At 48.9% G+C, this 22,812-nt stretch overlaps 1 protein-coding gene across 1 annotated transcript in view; it reads right to left on the bottom strand.

Moving 5' to 3' along the window:
• Positions 1-11,389: 11,389 nt before the first annotated feature.
• PLXNA4 (plexin A4) overlaps positions 11,390-22,812 on the bottom strand; it is a 587,111-nt gene continuing 575,688 nt past the window's right edge. Inside the window, exons 31-32 of the mRNA XM_056845760.1 lie at positions 13,565-13,715; positions 11,390-11,655 (exon numbers count right to left, since the gene is read on the bottom strand). Coding sequence (XP_056701738.1) covers positions 11,560-11,655; positions 13,565-13,715 — 247 coding nt within the window. The 3' untranslated portion in view covers positions 11,390-11,559. The remainder of the gene's footprint in view (positions 11,656-13,564; positions 13,716-22,812) is intronic.

A 22,812-nucleotide genomic window follows, 5' to 3' on the forward strand; every position in this document is an offset into this window, starting at 1 on the left:
AAACAGATGTGAGCGGATAAGGGCTCCGAGAGACTCTAAGCTGTGCTTCGTCTTATCTGCGAGAGCATTCACGAGATGGTTTTTGAACGGGAGTTCAAATAGCAGTCACGGGCCTGCAGTATCTCAGGCCGGGATGTTTATAAGACTCGGCTTTGGGAGGTCTTGAGCCCATTAAAGCTCAGAGATGAAGGAGAGGGTCAGGGGCTCGAAGGTGATGGCAGAATTGTGTTTCTGTTCTCCTTCTTCAGATCCCAGAGCGTTCAACGTCATTCGTGCCCTCATAGCCGTCTTTGTCTGGTCGTAGCGTTGCACGCTCGAGGTGCCATTTTGAGAGGCGGCAGCCATTTTCGCCTCCAGCCTGAGGAAAGGCAGGCTTCCGTTTTTTACGGGGGTGGTGATTATTGGAAACTGGACTTTGGTGGAAGGCTTTGCCCACGAGGAGGATTCCCGTTCTGACCCAGACACAATAAGAACATATGAAAAGCCCTGCTGGATCAGACCAAGGTCCATCAAGTCCATCAGTCTGTTCACACCAGTGGCCAACCAGGTGCCTCTAGGAAGCCCACAAGCAAGACGATTGCAGAAGCACCATCCTGCCTGTGTTCCAAAGCACCTAATATAATGGGCCTGCTCCTCTGATGCTAGAGAGAATAGGCATGAACATAAGAACATAAGGAAAGCCCTGCTGGATCAGACCAAGGCCCATCAAGTCCAGCAGCCTCTTCACACAGTGGCCAACCAGGTGTCTCTAGGAAGCCCACAAACAAGGCGACTGCAGCAGCATTGTCCTGCCTAAGCACCTAAGATATTCGGCATGCTCCTCTGATCCTGGAGAGAATAGGAGTGTATCATGACTAGTATCCATTTTTACTAGTAGCCATGAATACTCCTCTCCTCCATGAACATGCCCACTCCCCTCTTAAAGCCTCCCAAGTTGGCAGCCATCACCACATCCCGGGGCAGGGAGTTCCCCAATTTAACTGTGCGTTGTGTAAAGAAATACTTCCTTTTATCAGTTTTGAATCTCTCACCCTCCAGCTTCAGCAGATGTAAGTAAAACTCATCTGGGATTGTCCATCCAACAAAAAATAACCTTCCAACATGTCCATTCTCTCCAAACCATGCATAAGGAAGGGTGGAGTACGACTGCCAATCTCCTAGTGGGGCCTGTAGATCTCCCAGAATTACCACTGATTTCCAGACAACAGAGATCAGTTCCCTGCCGGTGGCAAAGAGGGTCCTGGCAACCCCTATCCCTGAGTATCTATCAATTTATTTGCAGTCATAGACCTTCAAATAGAGTGAATTTACACAACTAAATATTATGGGGTAAAACTAGTACAAAGTACACTTGAAATTAAAATGCTTAAAAATGGCAAAGGTTACAGAGGTATATAACTAGTAAATATCAAATAGAGCAAATACTAAATATAGTTAAAATTGTAATGCTTATAAATAGCAAAAGATTACAAAATATAAATCTGTCCAAATACATATACTTAAGTATATAGATACATACAGTATATACAGTACACATTCACTATTTCCTTGACAATTGTAGCAGTTCACTGAGTAGGGTTTCCAGGTCCCTCTTCATCAGTGACGGGAGGTTTCTGGGGTGGAGCCTGAGGAGGGCAGGGTTTACGGAGGGGAGGGACTTCAATGCCATAGAGTCCAATTGCCAAAGCAGCCATTTTCTCCAGGTGAACGGATCTCTATCGGCTGGAGAACCGTTATAACAGCGGGAGATCTCCAGCCACCACCTGGAGGTTAAACCTGAAATGCCATAGGTTGTAATAGTAGGAGATCTCCAGCTACTACCTGGAGGTTGGCAACCTTGCATAAATGTCACTTGGTTGGGCCGGATGAGAACTCTCAAGGGACAGGATCCGGCCCTCGGGCCTTATGTTTGACACCTAGTTTTGCCAGGTTCCTCTTTGCCATTGGTGGGATATTTTCAGGGCCACTCCAAGCAACATTGCTTGCATTTATTTATTGATTTTGTTTCTACCCTGCCTTTCTCCTGAATGGGGACCCAAAGTGGCCCGCAACATTCTCCCCGTCTACATTTTGTCATCACAACAACCTTGTGAGGTAGGCTAGGCTGAGTGTGTGTTACTGGCCCTACGGCTTCCAGCAGGTTTTCACGACAAGAGTGGGGATTGAAGCCAGGGTCCCCCAGATCCTAGTCCGACACTCTAACCATCACACCATGCTTCACTACACCAATTGGTTCTCTTATTGCAGCCAGCATGGCATAGTGGTTAAGAGCGGTGGTTTAGAGTGGTGGACTCTGATCTGGGGAACTGGGTTTGATTCCCCACTCCTCCACATGAGTGGCGGAGGCTAATCTGGAGAGCGGTCTTGGTTTCCCCGCTCCTACACATGAAGCCTGCTGGGTGACCTTGGGCCAGTCACAGCTCTCTTAGAGCTATCTCAGCCCCACCTACCTCACAAGGTGTCTGTTGTGGGAAGAAGAAGGGAAAGCAATTGTAAGCCAGTTTGATTCTCCTTAAAAGGTAGAGGAAGTCAACACATAAAAACCAACTCTTCTTCTTTAGCCATCCATCTGCTCATCAATGCTCAGATGTTCTGACTGAAGTGTGTGCATAGAGGCGCATGCGACAGAGAGAGAGAGTCTAGCAATGTCAGGCACATCCCAAAAGGCAGCCCAGCATTTAAATTTCAGCCACCTGGGATATGGCCACTTTTTATCTGTTTCCCCCCCCCCTTCCAGAACATATGCCTCCCCAAATTCTCTCTCCCTGTCTGGAAAACAACTTGACAATAACCTGTGTGGTGGGTTATGCTTTCAATCCACACTTTACAAATCTCCCATTAAAAATCTCTGGGACAGGCGGAGAAAAAGAAATAAAATTGCACGGCCGACAAATGACGGCACAGTAAATTAAACCCGACGAGGCAAAACATCTGGAGAAATGAGATTAAAGTCCCTTGAATTCCCTCCCCGTCATATTTTAATGGGGGGAGGGAGGCTCCCACACATACACAAAACCCTACAACTGGAGGAAGAGGAGAATATAGAGGAGGGTGCCGAGTTGTTTTCTGTTGCCCCAGAACCAACGGGTTGCAATTAAATCAAAAGAGTCTGATTTTACAGCTCTCTCAGCCCCACCTACCTCGCAGGGTGTCTGTTGTGGGGAGGGGAAGGGAAGGGGAATGTAAGCCACACAAAGTGGCCCCACAACAGACACCTTGTGAGGCAGGTGGGGCTGAGAGAGTTCAGAGAGAATGGTGACTAGCCCGAGGGTTGCCAACTCTGGATGGGAAATTGCTGGAGATTTGGGGGGTGGAACCTGGGAAGGGTGGGGTTTAGCGAGGAGGTGCCTCAGCAAGGTATAATGCAAGGTTTGAGGGAGGGAGCTCAGTGGGGTATAAGGCCACAAGAGTCCGCCCTCCAAAGCAGCCATTTCCTCCAGGGGAACTGATCTCTGTCATGTGGAGATCAGTTGTAATTCTGGGAGATCTCCAGGCTACCCTAGTTTGTCCGCTGTTTCTTGCAGGTGTTCAAGGCATAATTAGTGCAATATTGGATTCCCCTGAGCCCAGCCCCAGGCAATTGCATGATTTTTCTGCCTCTAAGCCTTTTTTCCTTCTCACATTCCCCTTTTTAGAAATTTGTTTCCCCCTCCCTCCCTTGGAGATACTTTTCCTTTTAAACTGAACACATTATTTTAAAATAGTTTCTTGCGTAGACAAAGAAGAAGAGTTGGTTTTTCTATGCCGACTTTCTCTGCCACTTAAGGAAGAATCAAAGTGGCTTACAATCACCTTCTCTTCCCCTCCCCACTATGTGAGGTAGGTGGGACTGAGAGAGGTCTAAGAGAGATGTGACTTGCCCAAGGTCACCCAACAGGCTTCATGTGTAGGAGTTGGGAATCAAACCCAGGTCACCAGATTAGCGCCCGCCGCTCATGTAGAGGAGTGGGGAATAAAACCCAGTTCTCCAGATTAGAGTCCACCACTCACGTGGAGGAGTGGGGAATCAAACCGGTTTCTCCAGATTAGTCCGCCGCTCCAAGCCACCACTCTTAACCACTACACCACACTGGCTCTGTGGCGTACACACTGCTTATCCAAAGTCCTGCTGGGCAAAAGCTCCTCCACATTTTAAAGTGTTTGGGGGGGGCACCAGGAAAGGAGTTGGTGGGCACCTTGGCCCTCCTGGACACCATGTTAGGGGCCCCTGGCATAGGGAATAGAAACTGGTCCAAGATTACAGGTCCAATATTTTGGCCAACGCCCCCTGGTTTTCTGACCATACCGTTGGGCATGATCTACTGCGCAGCATTCCTGGGCGAGCTAAAATTAACATGCTCTTCAGCAGCAAATTTAGCATTGCTCTTGTTTAGCGCCCAGTCATCCTAGGGAAGCTTCCAAATTGGATTTCGGTTCCCGTCTTGGTTCCAGAGAGAATCCAGGGAATCCTACCTTATTCTGCTGATTCAGTCTGAATTCTGTGCAGCCGTGGTGCGTCCTTTACTCATTGACCATGTTCCATTATTTCCGTTTTGTTTGCATCTCCCCCCCCCCCCCATACACACACTGGGCATTTGCACATTAAGACATGACAGTAGAGCAATTGGGAGTGTGAGCCTATGTACACTTGTGCCACAATTCTTTTCACGTGGTATGTCGCCAGTGCACAGGAATGCCTACAGGTCTCAGGCACCGATGGCTGAAGACTACACCTCTTTTTAACAAAACATAGTATTTTAGCAATGTGTCTTAGATGTGAATTGGTATCGTGGCAGGCTGTGCAACTGAACGAAAGACGCAGAAAGCTACGGTCCGTTGCACACCATGCTCCAGTGTTACTTTGTGGCATTCTCTTTGGTCGTTTATGCATGGGTACTTCACTCATGTTTGCCCCCGGTCTGGCTCGGTTGTTCCTTGGAGTTATGCGTGTTTTCTGTCCATAAGAGATGACCTCGCGGCCAGCCCTCACAAATCAAGGGTCTTCTCATTCCTCTGTTAACCCAATTCTTCCCTCTCTCCTGAGCTCAGCCCAGGTGGAATCCCCATGCATAAGGCAAAGTGCAGGGCACGCAAGCTTGGTTTTGCTCACAGCCAATTACAAAGCAGTGTGAACAGAGGCAGGGATTCAAATGCTTCCTGGGAGCTCTTTCTGAGCAGAAGAGAGGTTTTTTAAAAATGAGGCTTGGATTTCTCCCCCCCCCCTTCCTTTCATATTGCTCTGTTTTTTGTATTTGTTCTTAAAATGCTTTTTTATATGGCAATTGGTTTTTTGGGGGGGGGATTTTCTCTCACAGTAAGCTCTACAAAGTAAGCCAATTACAAAGCAGCATTTAAAGAGGCGGGGACTTGGTTTGAATTTGGAGGCTGCTGGTGCATAGATTCCCGACAGAAAAGTGTGAGTCCAGCGAGCAAAAAACCTCAGGTGAAACTCCCAGGCATAAACGACCTTAGTTAAACCAGAATTAAGGCAAAATACCATGCAGTTCGGAGCCAAATTCTGGAACCATATGTCTGGAATGTGTATGTGTCGTCAAGTCACAGCTTACTTATGGTGACCCCGTAGGGTTTTCAAGGCAAGAGATGTTCAGAGGTACCATTGTCTGCCTCTGTATGGGCTGAGAGAATTCAGAGAGAACTGTGACCGGCCCAAGGTCACCCAGCAAGCTTCATGTGGAGGAGTGGGGAATCGAACCCGGATTTCCAGATTAGTGTCTGCTGCTCTTAACCACTACACCACGCTGGCCCTGAGAGGAACTCTGCTCGCCTCAAATTTCAAGGAAACATGTGTAGCAGCCCTTCCCGGTGGATTGGGCCCAAAGTGCATTTCCTTTCTTCTCCTTAAATTCTCACGGAAGGAATGCTTTGGTCTCCTCTCTTATCACTCACAAGCAAGATTCGAGCAATCACAAAACCGCTGCTTCTTTTTTTTTCCATTTCTTTTTTAATAAACTTTATTCTATATTACAAATAGTTTTAATTTTTTTTTTGTTCTGGACTGCAAAATAGGAATGCCTTATATTTACATACACAGGTATACAATTAAGTATAACAAAGGTACAGAAGCTTTACCAAGTAAGAACAGGGTTCCATTTTAAGCAGTTTTATCATTTCAATCGTTCCTTCTTCTTTTTTAGCTTTTGGAAACTGGGGTCATTCTAAACGAAAATGAAAACAAACCCAACAAAAACGAGGAAAAGCGTACATCGATAAAGCGAAGACCAAACCTTCTTAATCCGGGATCCGTTCTGTTTTGTGGCGCCTTGGAATACTGTCTTTAAAGGGCACACCAAGGACCTTCTGTTCAAAGTGGAAATATTACCAAACTGGTGGAAGGGTATGATATGTCTGAACAAATAGCGCTCGAATAAAAGTACCTGGTTGCTTTCAGTGGTGGGGCGATGTGTGAGATCAGCTTGAAAAGCAGTTTAGACCAGTTCACGAAAGCTAGGGCTCCTCAGGGCCCATTGGCCATGATAGCTAAATGGAACCTCCATGTTCGGTGGCTGTATACCTCTGAATGCCTGTTGATGGGGGGGGGCATAACAGGGAATTATTGTGCATCTGTGCTGTGGTTGCAGGCTTCTAAGAACTTCCGGTTGACCACTATGGGCAACAGCATGTGGGATTAAATGGACCACTGGCCTGACACAGCTCGGCTGCTGTGATGGACATGACATCTAGAATCATAGGATCATAGAGTTGGAAGGGACCACCAGGGTCATCTAGTCCAGCCCCCCGCAAAATGCAGGAAATTCACAACTACCTCCCCCCACAACCCGTGACCCCTACTCCATCCCCAGAAGATAGTGTCAGGGAGGTGTCAGGGAAGAGGGACTGCCTATTTTCTCCGCTTGCCAGTCTCACAGCCAGATTCCCTTTTTTTAAACATTGTAGGCCTTTGCATGTGCAGCAGGTGAAGTTGGTGAAGTTCGAGCGGTTCCTCAGTGGAACAGGCTTCCTCGGGAGGTGGTGAGCTCTCCTTCCCTGGAGGCTTTTAAGCAGAGGCTAGATGGCCATCTGTCAGCAAGACTGATTCTATGGCCTTAGGCAGATGATGAGAGGGATGGCATCTTGACCATCTTCTGGGCATGGAGTAGGGGTCACTTGGGGTGTGTGTGGGGGAGGTAGTTGTGAATTTCCTGCAGTGTGCAGGGGGTTGGACTAAATGACCCTGGTGGTCCCTTCCAACTCTATGATTCTATGGTCACAATTGAGGCACATTTTTTTTTAAAAAAAAAATCTAAATGATAAATCTAAATGATAATATTGTCGAAGGCTTTCACGGTCAGAGTTCATTGGTTCTTGTAGGTTATCCGGGCTGTGTAACAGTGTCCTTCAGTGTTACTCCTCTGAAGATGCCTGCCACAGCTGCTGGCGAAACATCAGGAAAGAAAATACCAAGACCACGGTTACACAGCTGGATAACCTACAAGAACTAAATGATAATAATAATTTTTTAAAAAACTCCTTCAAGCAAGTGTGAGATACGAAGATAAAATTCTTATCCCAATCTCAGGAGAGAATGAAGACACAGGGCAGAGACTTTCACATGGCTTCCCTTTTCTAACAAGTTTTTTTTTATATGTTCCGTTCGTTCTTTCGAGGTGTTTGAGTTTCAAATTTTAAAAAAAGTCGATTAAGTCTGTACCAGCAAACGCAAAAGTGAAAACCTAAAACGATCCAAGTTTTTTTCAAACCTCTTTAACCAGAAACATGCTATGTCTCAGTTTCCTCCCGTTTCTTCCCTCAAGGGCTGGCCGCACTTGCTTTCTGATCCCTTTCCCCCTAGGGATCTTCCCAGCCACCCATTCCAAACTCCTCCCCACGTGTGCAAACAAACAAACCTCCTTCAAGAACCCACAATTGCAGGCTATCCCCTTCCACCAGCTTCTCTTTTGCAGTCTTGGGGAGGGGGGAGTCATGAAAATACCTGCCACATCAGTCTCTTGCAACACTTCGTCTGTCCTAAACCTTTGGTTTCCTCCATGTATAAAAAATGTTTTCCGTTTTCCATGATAGTAACAACTTTTGTTCCCTTGCCTTATGCGCATGATGAAGCCCGACACTTTTTTAGCATGGCTATGCCCTTCCGTCCCACGTATCCAAAGCTGTTTGTCTGCAACCCAACAGCATCAAAAAATAAAAAACTCAGATTAGCCTGTGGTGAATTCTCCACACGGCACCCTCTAGATGCCACTGACATGTGTGGGAGTGAGCACGTGCGCATTCTGGCATTGTGCCCTTTTCTCTGCTTTGACTCACACAGTCTCAGCCGTGAAGACAACTTTTCTGCTTGCTTGGAGTTATGCCTGAGTTTTCCTTCCCATTAGAGATGACCTCGCTGCCAACCCTCATAAATTCCAGGTTCCTCTGTTAACCCGATTCGTCCCTCTCCCCTGAGCTCAGCCTGGGTGAAATCCCCGTTCATAAGTAGAGTTGCCCCCCTCTCCTCTGGTGGGAGGTTTTTGGGGTGGAGCTGAGGTAGGGATCGCGTGCGTGCTGCCGCCCCGACGCGATCGTGCCCCGTTGCAATGCAGCACTTCCAGGTGTAAACTGGAAGTGACGCGATTGCGTAGATGCAGCTGCGTGTGCACGCATACCCCACTTCCAAGCTGGGCAATGGACTGGGCAATGGCAATCTAAGAGACCTGGCTACCCTATGCATAAGGCAAAGTGCGGGACACGGAAGCTTGCTTTCCCTCACAGCCAGTTACAAAGCAGCGTGTAAAGAGGTGGGGTTTCAAATGCTTTCCGCTTCCTGGGAGCTCTTTCTGAGCAGAAGAAAGACTTTTTAAAAATGAGGCTTGGATTTCTCCCCCCCCCCCCCATTCAGATTGCTCCATTTTTTGTTCTTTGTTCTTAAAATGCTTCTTTATGCTGCAACTGGGTTTTGGAGGGGGAATTTTCTCTCACAATAAGCCCTACAAAGTAAGCCAATTACAAAGCAGTATTTCAAGTGGTGGGGACTTGATTTTCACTTGGAGACTGCTGGTGCATAGACTCCCAACAGGAAAGTTAGGTCCAGCAAGCAACGAACCTCAGGTAAAACTCCCATGCATAATCGACCAGAGAGGCTCAAAGTCTATGCCAAAAGGTTGGTCATGAATAGGAAGCTCAGTTCATGCAGCATTGGGATTTGAATCTGGACTGTCCTGGTTCACAATTCAGTCCCTTTAGCCTCTGTGGTACCCTAGATCCGAAAAGATGCCAGTTTTTTTCAAGACTACGTATCATGACTCATTTCGGATCTAGGGTACCACGGAGGCTAAAGGGGCTGAATTGTGAATCAGGACATTCCAGATTCAAATCCCGATGCTGCATGAACTGAGTCGGCTTCCTATTTGCCAAACGGGGGAAAGAAACCTGATTTTACAAAACCTGCCGAATTATATAAGAGTGACCGAGATACAATATCTGCAGCACTTCGAACAATCCAATGCGCCATATATTTGCCAGATATTATGATTTCAATGGTCTTATGAACCTTTAACTTTGCGTTGGGATTTGCAGCCATTCAGCTGTATGCACTATTGTATTTCAGGGGCACAAAATTTTGATGGAGGATTAAAAAAAAAGATTTAAGAAGCTACCGATAACAGAATAGGTGTGCCTTTGTAAGACGCGGGAACTGGAGTTCATAGAGCATGTTTTGCTCAGGTGCTCCTTCTACGAGGAAGCTCGTTGTAAGTTAATCATTCCCCTGCTCAGCCAAATCGCAGTCAGCTCGGATGAAGGAAGAATTAAGAATCTCCTCTGGGAAGGGAAAGCCCAGATGGCAAAACAGGTAGCCACATTTTGTGCAACTGCATATAAAGTTCGATGCCTAATGTTGGGCAATTGCAATTAGATTAAATCATAATTTGGTTAATTTTAGTCTATTGTAAATTATTTGGAAATTTTAATTAGGAATGTTTTGGTTGAACGGCTATAATTTTTTACCTTCTGTATAAACGACACATGTGTTTTACTGGCTTATGCTCTATAAATAAATCTGAATCTGAAAACAGGTAGCAAAATTTAGTTTTTGTTTTCCACTTTGGGGGTGGAGGCCAGCCAAAAGGTTCCATGTTTTCTTAAGTCCAAGAGGTATCAAGAGGGACAGCATGTTTCCTTTTCCCATTAAAGTCAATGCAAACCATTCCAATCCCAATGGCAGTTTCATGGGGGGAAAGGGACACCCCGAGCTTTCCGGAGCCAGTCATAACATGCCGTAAACTCCCCTGCCCACCATATTCTAACATCCATTCAGGTGAGTTGTTGCAACTGAGGAAGGAACGCGTTGGGTTGGCAGGACGCCCTTTTCTTAGCCCCCATCCCGGCTCAGGTCGGTGCTTCTAACCTCTCTAATGCTGGTTCTGGCTTCACCCTGTAGTGTGAATCGAATGAAAAACCCCTTCGATTTTTGTGCTCTGCAGCTGATGCGGATTAGACAGAAGACCCTATAAGAGGCAGTCTGGGCCTCTTAAAAAAGAGATCAGGGAGAGGCTGCTGGTGGCTGCAGCTTAGGTTGACAGCACGTGCCCTCCTAGTAGGGTTGCCAATCTCCAGGTAGGGCCTGGAGAGCTCCCAGAATTACAACAGATCTCCAGACGACCAAGATCAGTTCCATTGAATAAAATGGCCGCTTTGAGGGTGGAGTCTATGGTGTTATGCCCTACCGAAGTCCCTCCCCTTTGCAAACCCTCCCCTTTCCCAAATCACCAGGAATTTCCCAACCAGGAGATGGCAACCCTTCCTCTCAGGTTGAGCTTTGAAGAGAAACAGCTTCCTCAGAGCGGATGGGGAAGAAACAGGGCTGGCTGCCGATGAAAGAAAAAGGTGGTTGTCTTTTCGTTATGCAGTCAATGGGGACAGACTGAGGAGGATGCTGATTCGTTAACCAAAAAACCCTTATGAAAATGGGAGGGGGGGCGGGGAAAGGGGAAGGACAGCCTCTTGTCCCCCTCCACCCAATCCCATGAGAGTACCTGACACCATAGATAGTTCACAGGATAAGAAGGCCCCCACTTGCAGTGATGGTCCCAGGGGGCAAGACACCCGACCCTCCCCGAGAGGACAAGGGCCGTGCAACTGGGTGGGAAAAAAGAGAGACAAGTTCGTTCCCACTCCGGCGGGATTCCCAGAGGCCCAAGAGCCGGTCCCGCCCTTGGTGCAGCTTCCAAAATAACACTGAGTTTGTTCCCGCTCTGGGGCTCCAAGCCCGAGGAGGGCCATTAAAGCAGCGTGACCGAGGCGAACCGGCAACGGTCCCCTCTGTCGGTTAACGGAGGGTACGGTGATATGTCAGGAGGAAGGCAGGAAGGGGGTTGGTGAAGGAGGGATCTCCGTCTCCACGTTTCGAGATTCCTCCACGCGAGACACCCCTCGAGTCCTTGTTGCTTGTCCACAGGTTCGGCAAGCGAGCCAGAGAGGAGTCGAGAACGGTCCAGGTGACTCAGCTCGGAGGCCGATCAGAAACTTGCACTTGGTAAAGAGGATGTTCTGGACTGAGGCACGGCTTGGTTTTTTTTTCTTTCATTCTTTCCATCCCTCCCAGGGAGTCCCCTGGTAGGGCGGTTCTCAGCTCTCTATGCTCATGAGGGTTATAACTTGTTCAAGTTTGTAGGCCAGTTTCTGCTTGCCGGCCTGGTCGTCTTGATCGAGGGCCCCGAGGATCTGTGAAGGAAGGGCGGGAGAGAGTGACGGGTCACGGCAAATGAAAAAGAAGACATCGATGACTGGCTGAGCATAAACAATATTAGAGACTGGGATCCAAGAGGGTTTGGGCAGTGTGTCCAAGGCTACGCATGCCCAGTCTGCTTAGCAGGGAAAAGGCTGAATGCAGCCCATCCCCAAAGGGCTGACCATGATGGGCGGATTCCAGCTTCTTAAAAAAGGGTCCAGGATGTTGGATCGAGTTGGAGAATCACACACTCTGTCACCATTTGTACATGCAATTCTCCATCCAGCTAGAGATATACATGCTATTAACCCCACTGAGCTCCAAACTAGTGTACAAGGAAGAAGAAGAGTTGATTTTTATATGTTGACTTTACTTTTAAGGAGAATCAGAATGGCTGACAAACTCCTTCCCTTCCCTTCTCCACATCAGACACCTTGTGAGGTAGGTGGGGCTGAGGGAGTTCGGAGAGAACTGTGACTAGCCAGCTTACAAACTCCTTCCCTTCCTCTCCCCACAACAGACACCTCGTGGGGGCTGAGGGAGTTCAGAGAGAACTGTGACTAGTCCAAGGTCACCCTTCATGTGTAGGAGTGGGGAACCAACCCGGTTCACCAGATTAGAGTCTGCCACTCATGCAGAGGAGTGGGGAATCAAACTCAGTTCTCCAGATTAGAGTCCACCACTCCTAACCACTACACCACACTGGCTCTGGTGCTGTACATAACTGACTACTAAGGAAGTATTGGTCCAGAAGACCTATCTTCAGGGTTATAAGTACTGTGGTTAAAACGGGCAGATGGCAAGAGCCAAAATTGCCAGAAACGCTATGCGGGTAGCACTGTGCGTGAACAAGACCTTGGGGTACGGGTGGACCATAAGTTAAATATGAGCAACCAGTGTGATGCAGAAACAAAAAAGCTAATGCGATCTTGGGGTGTATCAATAGAGGTGTAACATCCAAATCACAAGATGTCATACTCCTCCTGTATACCACATTGGTCAGGCTGCACCTGGAGCAGTGTGTGCAGTTCTGGAGGCCTCACTTCAAAAAGGATGTGGACAAAACGGAGTGGGAGCAGAGGAGAGCAATGATGACCAGGGGCCTGGAGACCAAGCCTTACGAGGAAAGGCTGAGGGAGTTGGGAATGTTTAGTCTGGAGAACAGGTGGTTGAGGGGGGACACGAACACATGAAGCTGCCTTCTACTGAATCAGACCCTTGGTCCATCAAAGTCAGTATTGTCTAAGACCGGCAGCGGCACTCCAGGGTCTCGGGTAGAGGTCTTTCACATCACCTACTTGCCTAGCCCCTTTAACTGGAGATGCCAGGGATTGAACCTGGGACCTTTTGCATGCTAAGCAGATGCTCTACAAACTGAGCCACAGCCCCTCCCTTCTCTTTAAGTATTTGAAGGGCTGTCACTTAGAGGAGGACAGGGAGCTGTATCTGATGACAGCAGCAGATAGGACTTGCAATAATGGGTTTCTATTGTGGGCAGAAAGGTACTGGCTGAATATCAGGATTTTCATTTTTTTTACAGTAAGAGTTGTTTGACAGTGGAATCGGCTACCTAGGGAGGTGGTGAGCTCCCCCTCACTGGCAGTCTTCAATCAGAAGCTGGACAAGCACTTGTCAGGGATGCTCTAGGATTATCCGGCATAAAGCAGGTGGTTGGACTAGATGGCCTGTATGGCCCCTTCCAACTCTAGGATTTTATGACGTCACCGTCACTTCTGACGAGCGCCGGAAGCGACATCGCCGTGTTGCTGGGGACAGAGGCCTAGCAGAACGGCGCTGGGGCGGGAGGGGCTGCAAAGCAGGGGATCCACCCCCCTGGCGGGGGTCTAGCATCCCTAAACCAGAGGCAATCATGCTAGCCCCACTGACCCCGTTCAGACTCACCTCTTCACTGTACTTGCCCACGTAGGAGTAGATCTCGGAGAGCGCGCTCATGGTGTTGAATTCGTTCATGTGCATGCGGGACTGCTCAGCCAGGTAGGCGTTCATGTCCTGGTCGCTGATAGCCGGCATCTTGCCGATATCCGAGTAGTACCTGGAGGGATCAAAAGGCATGATGAGTTCAGACACACTCCCAGCGGCTGTCTGGAGTAATTCTTACCTGCATGTTCATCTTCTACATGGGAAAACTGATCATCAGAAATCCCAAATCTTAACCCACACACACACACACACACGATTCTTCCTGTAATCTCAGGAAGTCACACGTTAACCCTTCCTTTGTCTTGAAAGCAGCAGCAAGAGCCCCCTTGCTATGTTTTCCAGAATGCAAACTCCAGGCTGGGAAATTCTTGGAGATTTTTGGGAGGGGGGTTGGGCCTGAGGATGGTGGGTTTTAAGGAGGGGAGAGAGTTCAGTGGGGCACAGGACCATACAGCCCATCCTCCAAAGGAACCATTTTCTCCAGGGGAACTGAGCTCTGACATCTGGAGATCAGTTGTAATTCCAAGAGTTCTCCAGGCTTCACTTGTCAGTTAGCAACTGTATTTCCAGTTGTGAAGTGTTACAGTCAGAGATCATGAATTCCCAGAAATTTTTTCCCCTCCTCAGTTCCAGTAAGGATTGGTGAGTTCCTTCCCTCCCTTGTATGTCTGTGTGTGTGCGCTCTTTGAATGAAGAAAGGAGAAGAAGAAGAGTTGGTTTTTATGTCCTGCTTTTTCTCTACCTTTTAAAGAGACTCAAACTGGCTTACAATCGCCTCCCCAGTCCCACAACAGACACCTTGTGAGGTAGGTGGGGCTGAGGGAGTTCGGAGAGAACTGTGACTAGCCCAAGGTCACCCAGTTGCCAGGTTCCTCTTCGCCACCAGCAGGAGGTTTTTGGGGTGGAGCCTGAGGAGGACGGGGTTTGAAGAGGGGAGGGACTTCAATGCCATCGAGTCCAATTGCCAAAGTGGCCATTTTCTCCAGGGGAACTGATCTCTATCGGCTGCAGATCAGTTGTAAAACCTGGAGGTTGGCAACCCTAGACCTCAGTGGGGTATAATGCCAAAGAGTTCACCCTCCAAAGCAGCCATTTGCTCCAGGGAAATTGATATCTGTATTCTAGAGCTGTACTTCCAGATCACTCTGGATTGACTGAGCCTGGTTATAAAAACATGGAGCCTGGCCTTTTGCTCTGCTTGCTCCACATAGCAGGATTTACACACTGGTTGCAGCTTCTCTGGCCCCCCACAAGTGACTGCTAGGAGATGCTTTCAGTCTAGGGTTGCCAGGTCCATCTTCGCCACTGGCGGGAGGGAGCCTGAGGAGGGAGGGGTCTGGGGAGAGGAGGGACTTGAACACATGAACACATGAAGCTGCCTTATGCTGAATCAGTCCCTTGGTCCATCAAAATGATATGGCGGCTAAGAAGGCCAATGCAATTCTGGGCTGCATCAACAGGAGTATTGTGTCTGGATCTAGGGAAGTAATACTACCATTGTATTCTGCATTGGTCAGACCGCACTTGGAATACTGTGTCCAGTTTTGGGCTCCACAATTTAAGAAGGATGTCGACAAGTTGGAGCGTGTCCAGAGGAAGGCGACCAGAATGGTCAAAGGTCTGAAATCCATGCCCTATGAGGAGAGACTTAGGGAGTTGGGTTTGTTTAGTTTGGAGAAGAGAAGGTTGAGGGGTGACATGATAGCCATGTTTAAATATTTGAAGGGATGTCATGTTGATGAGGGAACTAGCTTGTTCTCTGTTGCTCCAGAGACTAGGACATGGAGTAATAAATTTAAACTAAGAGAAAAGCGATTCCACCTAACCATTAGGAAGAACTTTCTGACGGTGAGGGCGGTTCAGTGGTGAAATGCGCTGCCTCGGAGGGTGGTGGAGTCCCAGTCCTTGGAGGTCTTTAAGCAGAGGCTGGATGTCCATCTGTCGGGGGTGCTTTGATTGTGGGATCCTGCATGGCGAGGGGAGGGTTGGGGTCACTGGAGATGTGGGGGGGGGGAGGTAGTTGTTAATTTCCTGCATTGTGCAGGGGGTTGGATTAGATGACCCTGCTGGTCCCTTCCAACTCTATGATTCTATGAAAGTCAGTATTGTCTACTCAGACTGGTAGCGGCTCTCAGGCAGGGGTCTTTCACATCACCTACTTGCCTAGTCCCGTTAACTGGAGACGCCAGGGATTGAACCTGGGACCTTCTGCATGCCAAGCAGATGCTCTACCACTGAGCCACAGCCCCTCCCCATATGACTTCAATGCCATAGAGTCCAATTGCCAAAGTGGCCATTTTCTCCACCTGAACTGATCTCTATTGGCTGGAGATCAGTTGTAACAGCAGGAGATCTCCAGCTCACACCTGGAAGTTGGCAATGCTATTCCGGTCTAGATCGAGGGATGCCTCCCCGTGAACTTAAGTGACCCTGCCAGAATACCACCCCGGCACCAGGGTTTGCACACCGGGCACTGTCTCTTTAAGGCGGTTGCTATTTTGGATGCCCTCCCTCCCCCACCCACTATGGCAGGCCTTAGAGGACAAGATTTGCGGAAGGTAATCAGTCACTGTCACCGGCAGCTGTGCTCTGCTGTCAACTGGTTAATTAGACTCCGTCATTTACATTTTTAATTTCTTCAATTTGACATTTTGCGAGCGCGCGCACACACAGACACACGTACAAAAAAGCACACACCCTATCACCAAAGCCATCCGCGATTTTATAATTAGGGAGGCAGAGAGGAGAAGGAGCCAAAATAGCTGACAGGTGCCGAGTCGGTGGGGCCGCGGCCACCTGCTGCGCGCGGCAGCCCCATCTCTTGCGGCACAAGAAGTGGAAGTTGGTATCGCAAAGAGAGAGGCAGAGAAGGCGGGAACTGCCAAGGAAATTCTGGCTGCCGCAGCAAAGGGAGGACAGGAACGGAAGCTGCCATCAGTCGGGAGATGGGCTACCTTCGGCACGTGTGGCTGCTGAGAGCCCCCCACCATCGCCTTGATCTGACCCATATGAAAAGGAAACGGAACCCAAACAATATGGAAGTGATGCTGGTTGAGAAGCCTGAGATCTTGAAGGATTATTTTGCTTTCTTCTTGAACACATGAAGCTGCCTTATGCTGAATCAGACCCTTGGTCCATCAAAGTCAGGATTGTCTACTCAGACAGGCTGCAACGTTCCAGGGTCTCATAGTACTCAAAACTATGCCCAATGCCTGATCCAGTATCAGGCAGGCTCATGTGGCGACATCACAAAATATGATGAGTGAATTCAGTGTCCCTCCCAGCCTACTTCCTGCTTGGCTCTTAGCTCCTGCCATGGTCGTTGGTCAACCTTCCTCGTGACCGGCCAGCCTGCCAAGTAGGACAGTTGGTTGTCTGCCCGGTTGTGCCATGGCTTGTTCTGGGACCGATATCTGCATAAATGTTTAAACGTGCATTTCCAGGCCAGGCAAAGAGGAGTCAACAGGCCGCATTGGGATCTTGCCGCACAGATTTGTTTCCAGAAGAAAGGAGTCTGTGCCGCGAATTAAAACCCTCCAACGGGGGCACTGGGAGGGGTATCGATACCGGCAGCTGAGCAGAACGCAGCTGAGCTGAGCCGTGCCAGTAAGCCAGCAGAAAGAACATCCTCCCGAGATCAGTCCCAGTTTCCTCCAAGCTAGTTAAAAGTTTCCCAGCTCGACTGCTCATCCGGCTGATGAATGGCTGGAAGTTAGTTTGTGGCATGAGGGAGTCGGGCCTGGGAACAGCTGGAACGGAGTTCTAGGCACCGGGAAGATGGATTTCTCATCCCCCAGAGGAGCCCGCAGAAAGGAATCTGTGCTCTCCATAAATATTCTGCTCTTGTTTTGCTGCTGAGCTGGACAAGAAGACGAAGAAGGAGAAGAGATGGTTTTTATATGCCGACTTTCTCTACCACTTAAGGAAGAATCAAACCGGCTTACAATCACCTTCCTTTCCCCTCCCCACAACAGACACCCTGTGAGGTAGGTGGGGCTGAGAGAGCTCTAAGAGAGTTGTGACTGGCTCAAGGCCACCCAGCTGGCTTCGTGTGTAGGAGTGGGGAAACCAGCCTGGTTCACCAGATTAGCCTCCGCCGCTCATGTGGAGGAGTGGGGAATCAAACCCGGTTGTCCAGATTAGAGTCCACCGCTCCAAACCACTGCTCTTAGCCAGTACACCATGCTGGAGGAGGAGGAGGAGGAGGGGGGGTTGGATTTTATATGCCAACTTTCTCCCTTTTAAGGAGAATCAAACTGGCTTACAATCTCCTTCCCTTCCCCTCCCCACAACAGACACCTGGTGAGGTAGGTGAGGCTGAGAGAGTTCAGCGAAAACAGTGACTGGCCCAAGGTCACCCAGCAGGCTTCACAGGGAGAAGTGGGGAATCAAACCCGGTTCTCCAAATTAAAGTCCACCGCTCTTAACCACTACCCCACGCTGGCATCGCACCCAATTAAAACTGAATCATGATAGCGCTAAGGGAGAAGCGGAGGATTCCCTGCCAGAGCCCAGCCTGGATTTGCTGACCTGTTGTGAGCAGCCCGAGGTCCTTCTGGGTGTTTAATGTCCTGACAGATTTGCCTGCCAGAGCATTTTTAGGTTCTTTCATGGGAGACGAACAAGTCAGGCTGTGACAGCCAGCCCAGTTGGGTTTCCTTGCTGTTTTTCCGGAAGCCATGGTGACAGATTAGCTTGAAGGGCTGCCAAATTTAAACTGCGGCTTGCTTGCTGGCTGGCTGCTGTGCCATGACCCGGAGTCACAGCTGCTAATCCGGAAACTTCATTTCGCTGCCACAGCAGGGTGGACGATGCCACAGCTCTTTGTCTCATGGGCGCAGCCTGGTATTGTAATGGAGCATCAACACATGAGGCTGCCTTATACTGAACCAGACCCTTGGCCCATCGAGGTCAGTATTGTCTACTCAGACTGGCAGCCACTCTCCAGGGTCTCACATGAAGCTGCCTTATACTGAATCAGACCCTTGGTCCATCGAAGTCAGTACTGTCTACTCAGACTTTCAGCGGCTCTCCAGAGTCTCAGGTAGAGGTCCTTCACATTACCTTACTTGTCTGCTCCCTTTAAAGGGAGATGCCGGGGATTGAACCTGGGACCTTCTGCATGCCAAGCAGATGCTCTACCACTGAGCCACAGCCCCTCACATGAACACAAGACCAAGTCCTATGAGGAAAGGTTGAAGGAGCTGGGTATATTTAGCCTGAAGAGGAGAAGACTGAGAGGGGATATGATAACCATCTTCAAGTACTTGAAGGACTGTCATATAGAGGAGGGTGCCAAGTTATTTTCTGTTGCTCCAGAAGGTCAGACCAGAACCAACGGGTTGAAATTAAATCAAGTTTCCGGCTAAACATCAGGAAGAACTTTCTGACAGTTAGAGCGGTTCCTCAGTGGAACAGGCTTCCTCAAGAGGTGGTGGGTTCTCCTTCCTTGAAGGTTTTTAAGCAGAGGCTAGATGGCCATCTGACAGCAATGCTGATTCTGTGAACTTAGGCAGATCATGAGAGGGAGGGCAGAAAGGTTTGCATCAATGTTTGGCTCTCCTGGCCCTTTCTTGCATGCCCAGGGTAATGCTGATTGCCATTTTGGGGCAGGAAGCAATTTTCCTCCAGGCCAGATCGGCCAGAAATCCTGGAGGTATTTTTTTTACCATCTTCTGGGCATGGAGTAGGGATCACTCGGGGGGAGGTAGTTGTGAATTTCCTGCATTGTGCAGGGGGTTGGACTAGATGACCCTGGTGGTCCCTTCCAACTCTGTGATTCTATGATTCTGCTGTTTAAGAAATAAATAAATGCCATCTCCCCATGCGTGCCATTCTGTTCTCCACATACAACGGCGCAGCCATGCCATACTGGAAACTAGGAGGAGGCCGTACCAGTTGTTTCCTCTCTCCTGCTGCATCAGCGATTCCCTTGAGCGACTGAGTATAAAAGCATTCGAAACTGCAGGGCGGGATATGAGGTGTTTGGTCAACTGGAGACAGACTCCTGCCGTGGTGTCTCAGTCTCTTCCTTTCGCCGCTGCCATCCCTCTGGGTCTTTCCCCCTTGCCCAACACCTCTCTCTGTCACAGCCCAGGGCCCCTTCTGTGGCCAGCTGACAGGAAGACAGAAGCAGCCCTTGTGAAGCGCTTCAAGATATCTGGCCCCGAACGCCGTCTGGGATGAAATGACAGTTTAATTTGCAGAGCACCGGCTTTCTGGTTCCTGTTCCCGTCGGAGGCTCCGAGACACCTCTATTACTCCAGACCTGTCATCCTTCTGCCGAGGGGGCTGGGTAGGTGGATCTGACAGGTGAGGTGTCTGCTTTTGTCTAATTGACTCTCCTCCTTCTCCACAGGCACAGTGGCTCCTGAAGGCGAACGTGGCAAAGAGCACAGCAAAATCTCTGCTAACTAGCCTGGTGTATATTATGTCCTTGTATGAGTACAGAATGTCAGCCCTGGTTAGTATTGGGATGGGAGACCACCAAGGAATACCAGGGTTGCTGTGCAGAGGAAGGCGCTGGCAAACCACCTCTGTTCGTCTCTTGCACTGAAAACCCATAAGGAGTCGCCATAAGTCATGTACGACTTGACGGCACTTTACACACACACACACACACACACGTGTGTAATATTGTCTGTGTCCTTGGGTGGAAGCAAACCCCTGAGGCCAAGCACACTTCCGTTTTTTCCTTGTCTTTCTCAAGTGGTGTAGATCACAATGCGTAGTCATGTTAGTTTGTCACTAGCAATAGAAAAGAGCAAGAGTCCAGTAGCACGAGCGTGGTGGAGTGGTTAAGAGCAGTGGTTTGGAACAGTGGACTCTAATCTGGAGAACCAGGTTTGATCCAGTTCACCAGATTAGCCTCCTCCACATGAGTGGCGGAGGCTAATTTGGTGAACTGGATTTGTTTCCCCACTCCTACACACGAAGCCAGCTGGGTGACCTTGGACTAGTTACAGTTATATTAGAGCTCTCTCAGCCCCACCTACCACACAGGGTCGCCGCTGTGACATTTGCCGGTGTCCGGCCCTGCACGCCGGTGCTGGGGCCACAAACGGCGTTGGGGCCTCAAACGGCGTGCGCCTCCCAACTCTTCTTCTTCTGCTTCTTCTTCTTCTCATAATTTCATGCAGGGTATGTGCTTTCATGAGCCACAGCGCACTTCTCCAGGTACAGATAGAACGTGATTCCATCCATCCTTAAGTGGAGACCAGTGAATTAGACCCACAATGGTAATGTAAATGTCAAAAGCAAGTGAATTTTATTAGCAGGCGTGATTGGATTAGGTGTGATGTGCAGAGGGGTTGTAGGTGGGGAGAAATTAGCATTGGTAATGAGACAGGAATCCCAGATCTCTATTAAGTCCACCAAGACAAGTGGTACAGTGGTAAAGAGCGGAGGACGCTAACCGGGAGAACCAGGTTTGATTCCCCACTCCTCCATATGAAGCCTACTGGGTGACCTTGAGCTAGTCACTGTTCTCTCAGAACTCTCTCAGACCCACCTACCTGGAAGGAGAAGGGAAGGCGATTGTAAGCCACTTTGAGACTCCTTAAAGGTAAAATGGGGTATAAAAACCAACTCTTCTTCTTCTTGTTGTTCTTCTTATCCTCCTCCTTGCAGCAACTATGCTTACAATATAAGCATGCTGAGTAGGACTGCCAACCTCCAGGTACTAGCTGGAGATCTCCTGCTATTACAACTGATCTCCAGACGACAGGGATCAGTTCACCTGGAGGAAATGGCCGCTTTGGCAATTGGACTCTATGGCATTGACTTCCCAAACCCCGCCCTCTTCAGGTTCCGCCCCCAAAACATCCCACTGGTGGCGAAGAGGGACCTGGCAACCCTAATGCTGAGTCAGGACCTGACAAGCCACCGATCCATGAATTTTTAAAGCTTCATTTGTAGCCCACCTTTTCACTGAGATTCTAGGCTGTACTTTTTAAAAAAAAAATGTTGCAGACAATCACCGAGAGAAATCCATTTTGAATGAGAAGCCGGGAGCACTCTACTCACTTTCACCTTATGAAAACTGCTGTTGTGTTTAAACCTGGTCGGGATCCTGCTAGAAATACATACATCTGTCTCCATCAAAGCCCTTTCCACCCCCTGCCACACCTGTGCCCCGGGAGCCAGATGAGAAGTCATCACACACAATACCCTTAATACATTTGTCTTTTGTGGATCAGTGAACAAGGACAGCGACTGCAGCCTGCCTGCGGGGTTTCGCAGGAAGTGAATGAAACCAGAGGGAGGCGAGAATAGGGGTCGCTTTCGAGTTTATCAGAGCGATCAACGAGACAGCGAGAACACACTTGACGTGCTTTCATTTCTGATGCCTTGAAGCAATTTTGAGGTCAATGGCAGCGCCCCCTAATAATTAGGGGCTCCTGATCTGCCTCACCATAGACACATAGACTCGTACAATCACAGAGTTGGAAGGAGTCACCAGGGTAATCTAGTCCAACCCCCTGCACAATGCAGGAAATTCACAACTACCTTTCCCCCACACACACCCAGTGATCCCTACTCCATGCCCAGAAGATGGCCAAGGTGCCCTCCCTCTCGTGATCTGCCTAAGGTCATAGAATAAGGATTGCTGACAGATGGCCATCTAGCCTCTGCTTAAAAATCTCCAGGGAAGGAAAGCTCTCCCCGCCCGAGGAAGCCTGTTCCACTAAGCAACTGCTGTCAGAAAATTCTTCCTAATGTCTAGACAGAAACTCTGTTGATTTAATTTCAACCCGTTGGTTCTGATCCGACCTTCTGGGGCAACAGAAAACAACTCAGCACCCTCCTCTCTATAACAGCCCTTCAGGTACTTGTAGATGGTTATCGTATCCCCTCTCAGTCTTCTCTTCAGGCTAAACATACCCAACTCCTTCAACCTTTCCTCATAGGTGTGTTAAGTGCCGTCAAGTCGCTTCCGACTCATGGCGACCCTATGAATGAAAGTCCTCCAAAATGTCCTATCTTTGACAGCCTTGCTCAGATCTTGCAAATTGAAGGCTGTGGCTTCCTTTATTGAGTCCATCCATCTCTTGTTGGGTCTTCCTCTTTTCCTGCTGCCCTCAACTTTTCCTAGCATGACTGTCTTTTCCAGTGACTCTTGTCGTCTCATGACGTGACCAAAATACAATAGCCTCAGTTTAGTCATTTTAGCTTCTAGGGTTTGTTCAGGCTTGATTTGATCTATAACC

Source organism: Euleptes europaea, chromosome 3 (assembly GCF_029931775.1).
Source record: "Euleptes europaea isolate rEulEur1 chromosome 3, rEulEur1.hap1, whole genome shotgun sequence".
Lineage (NCBI taxonomy): Eukaryota > Metazoa > Chordata > Lepidosauria > Squamata > Sphaerodactylidae > Euleptes > Euleptes europaea.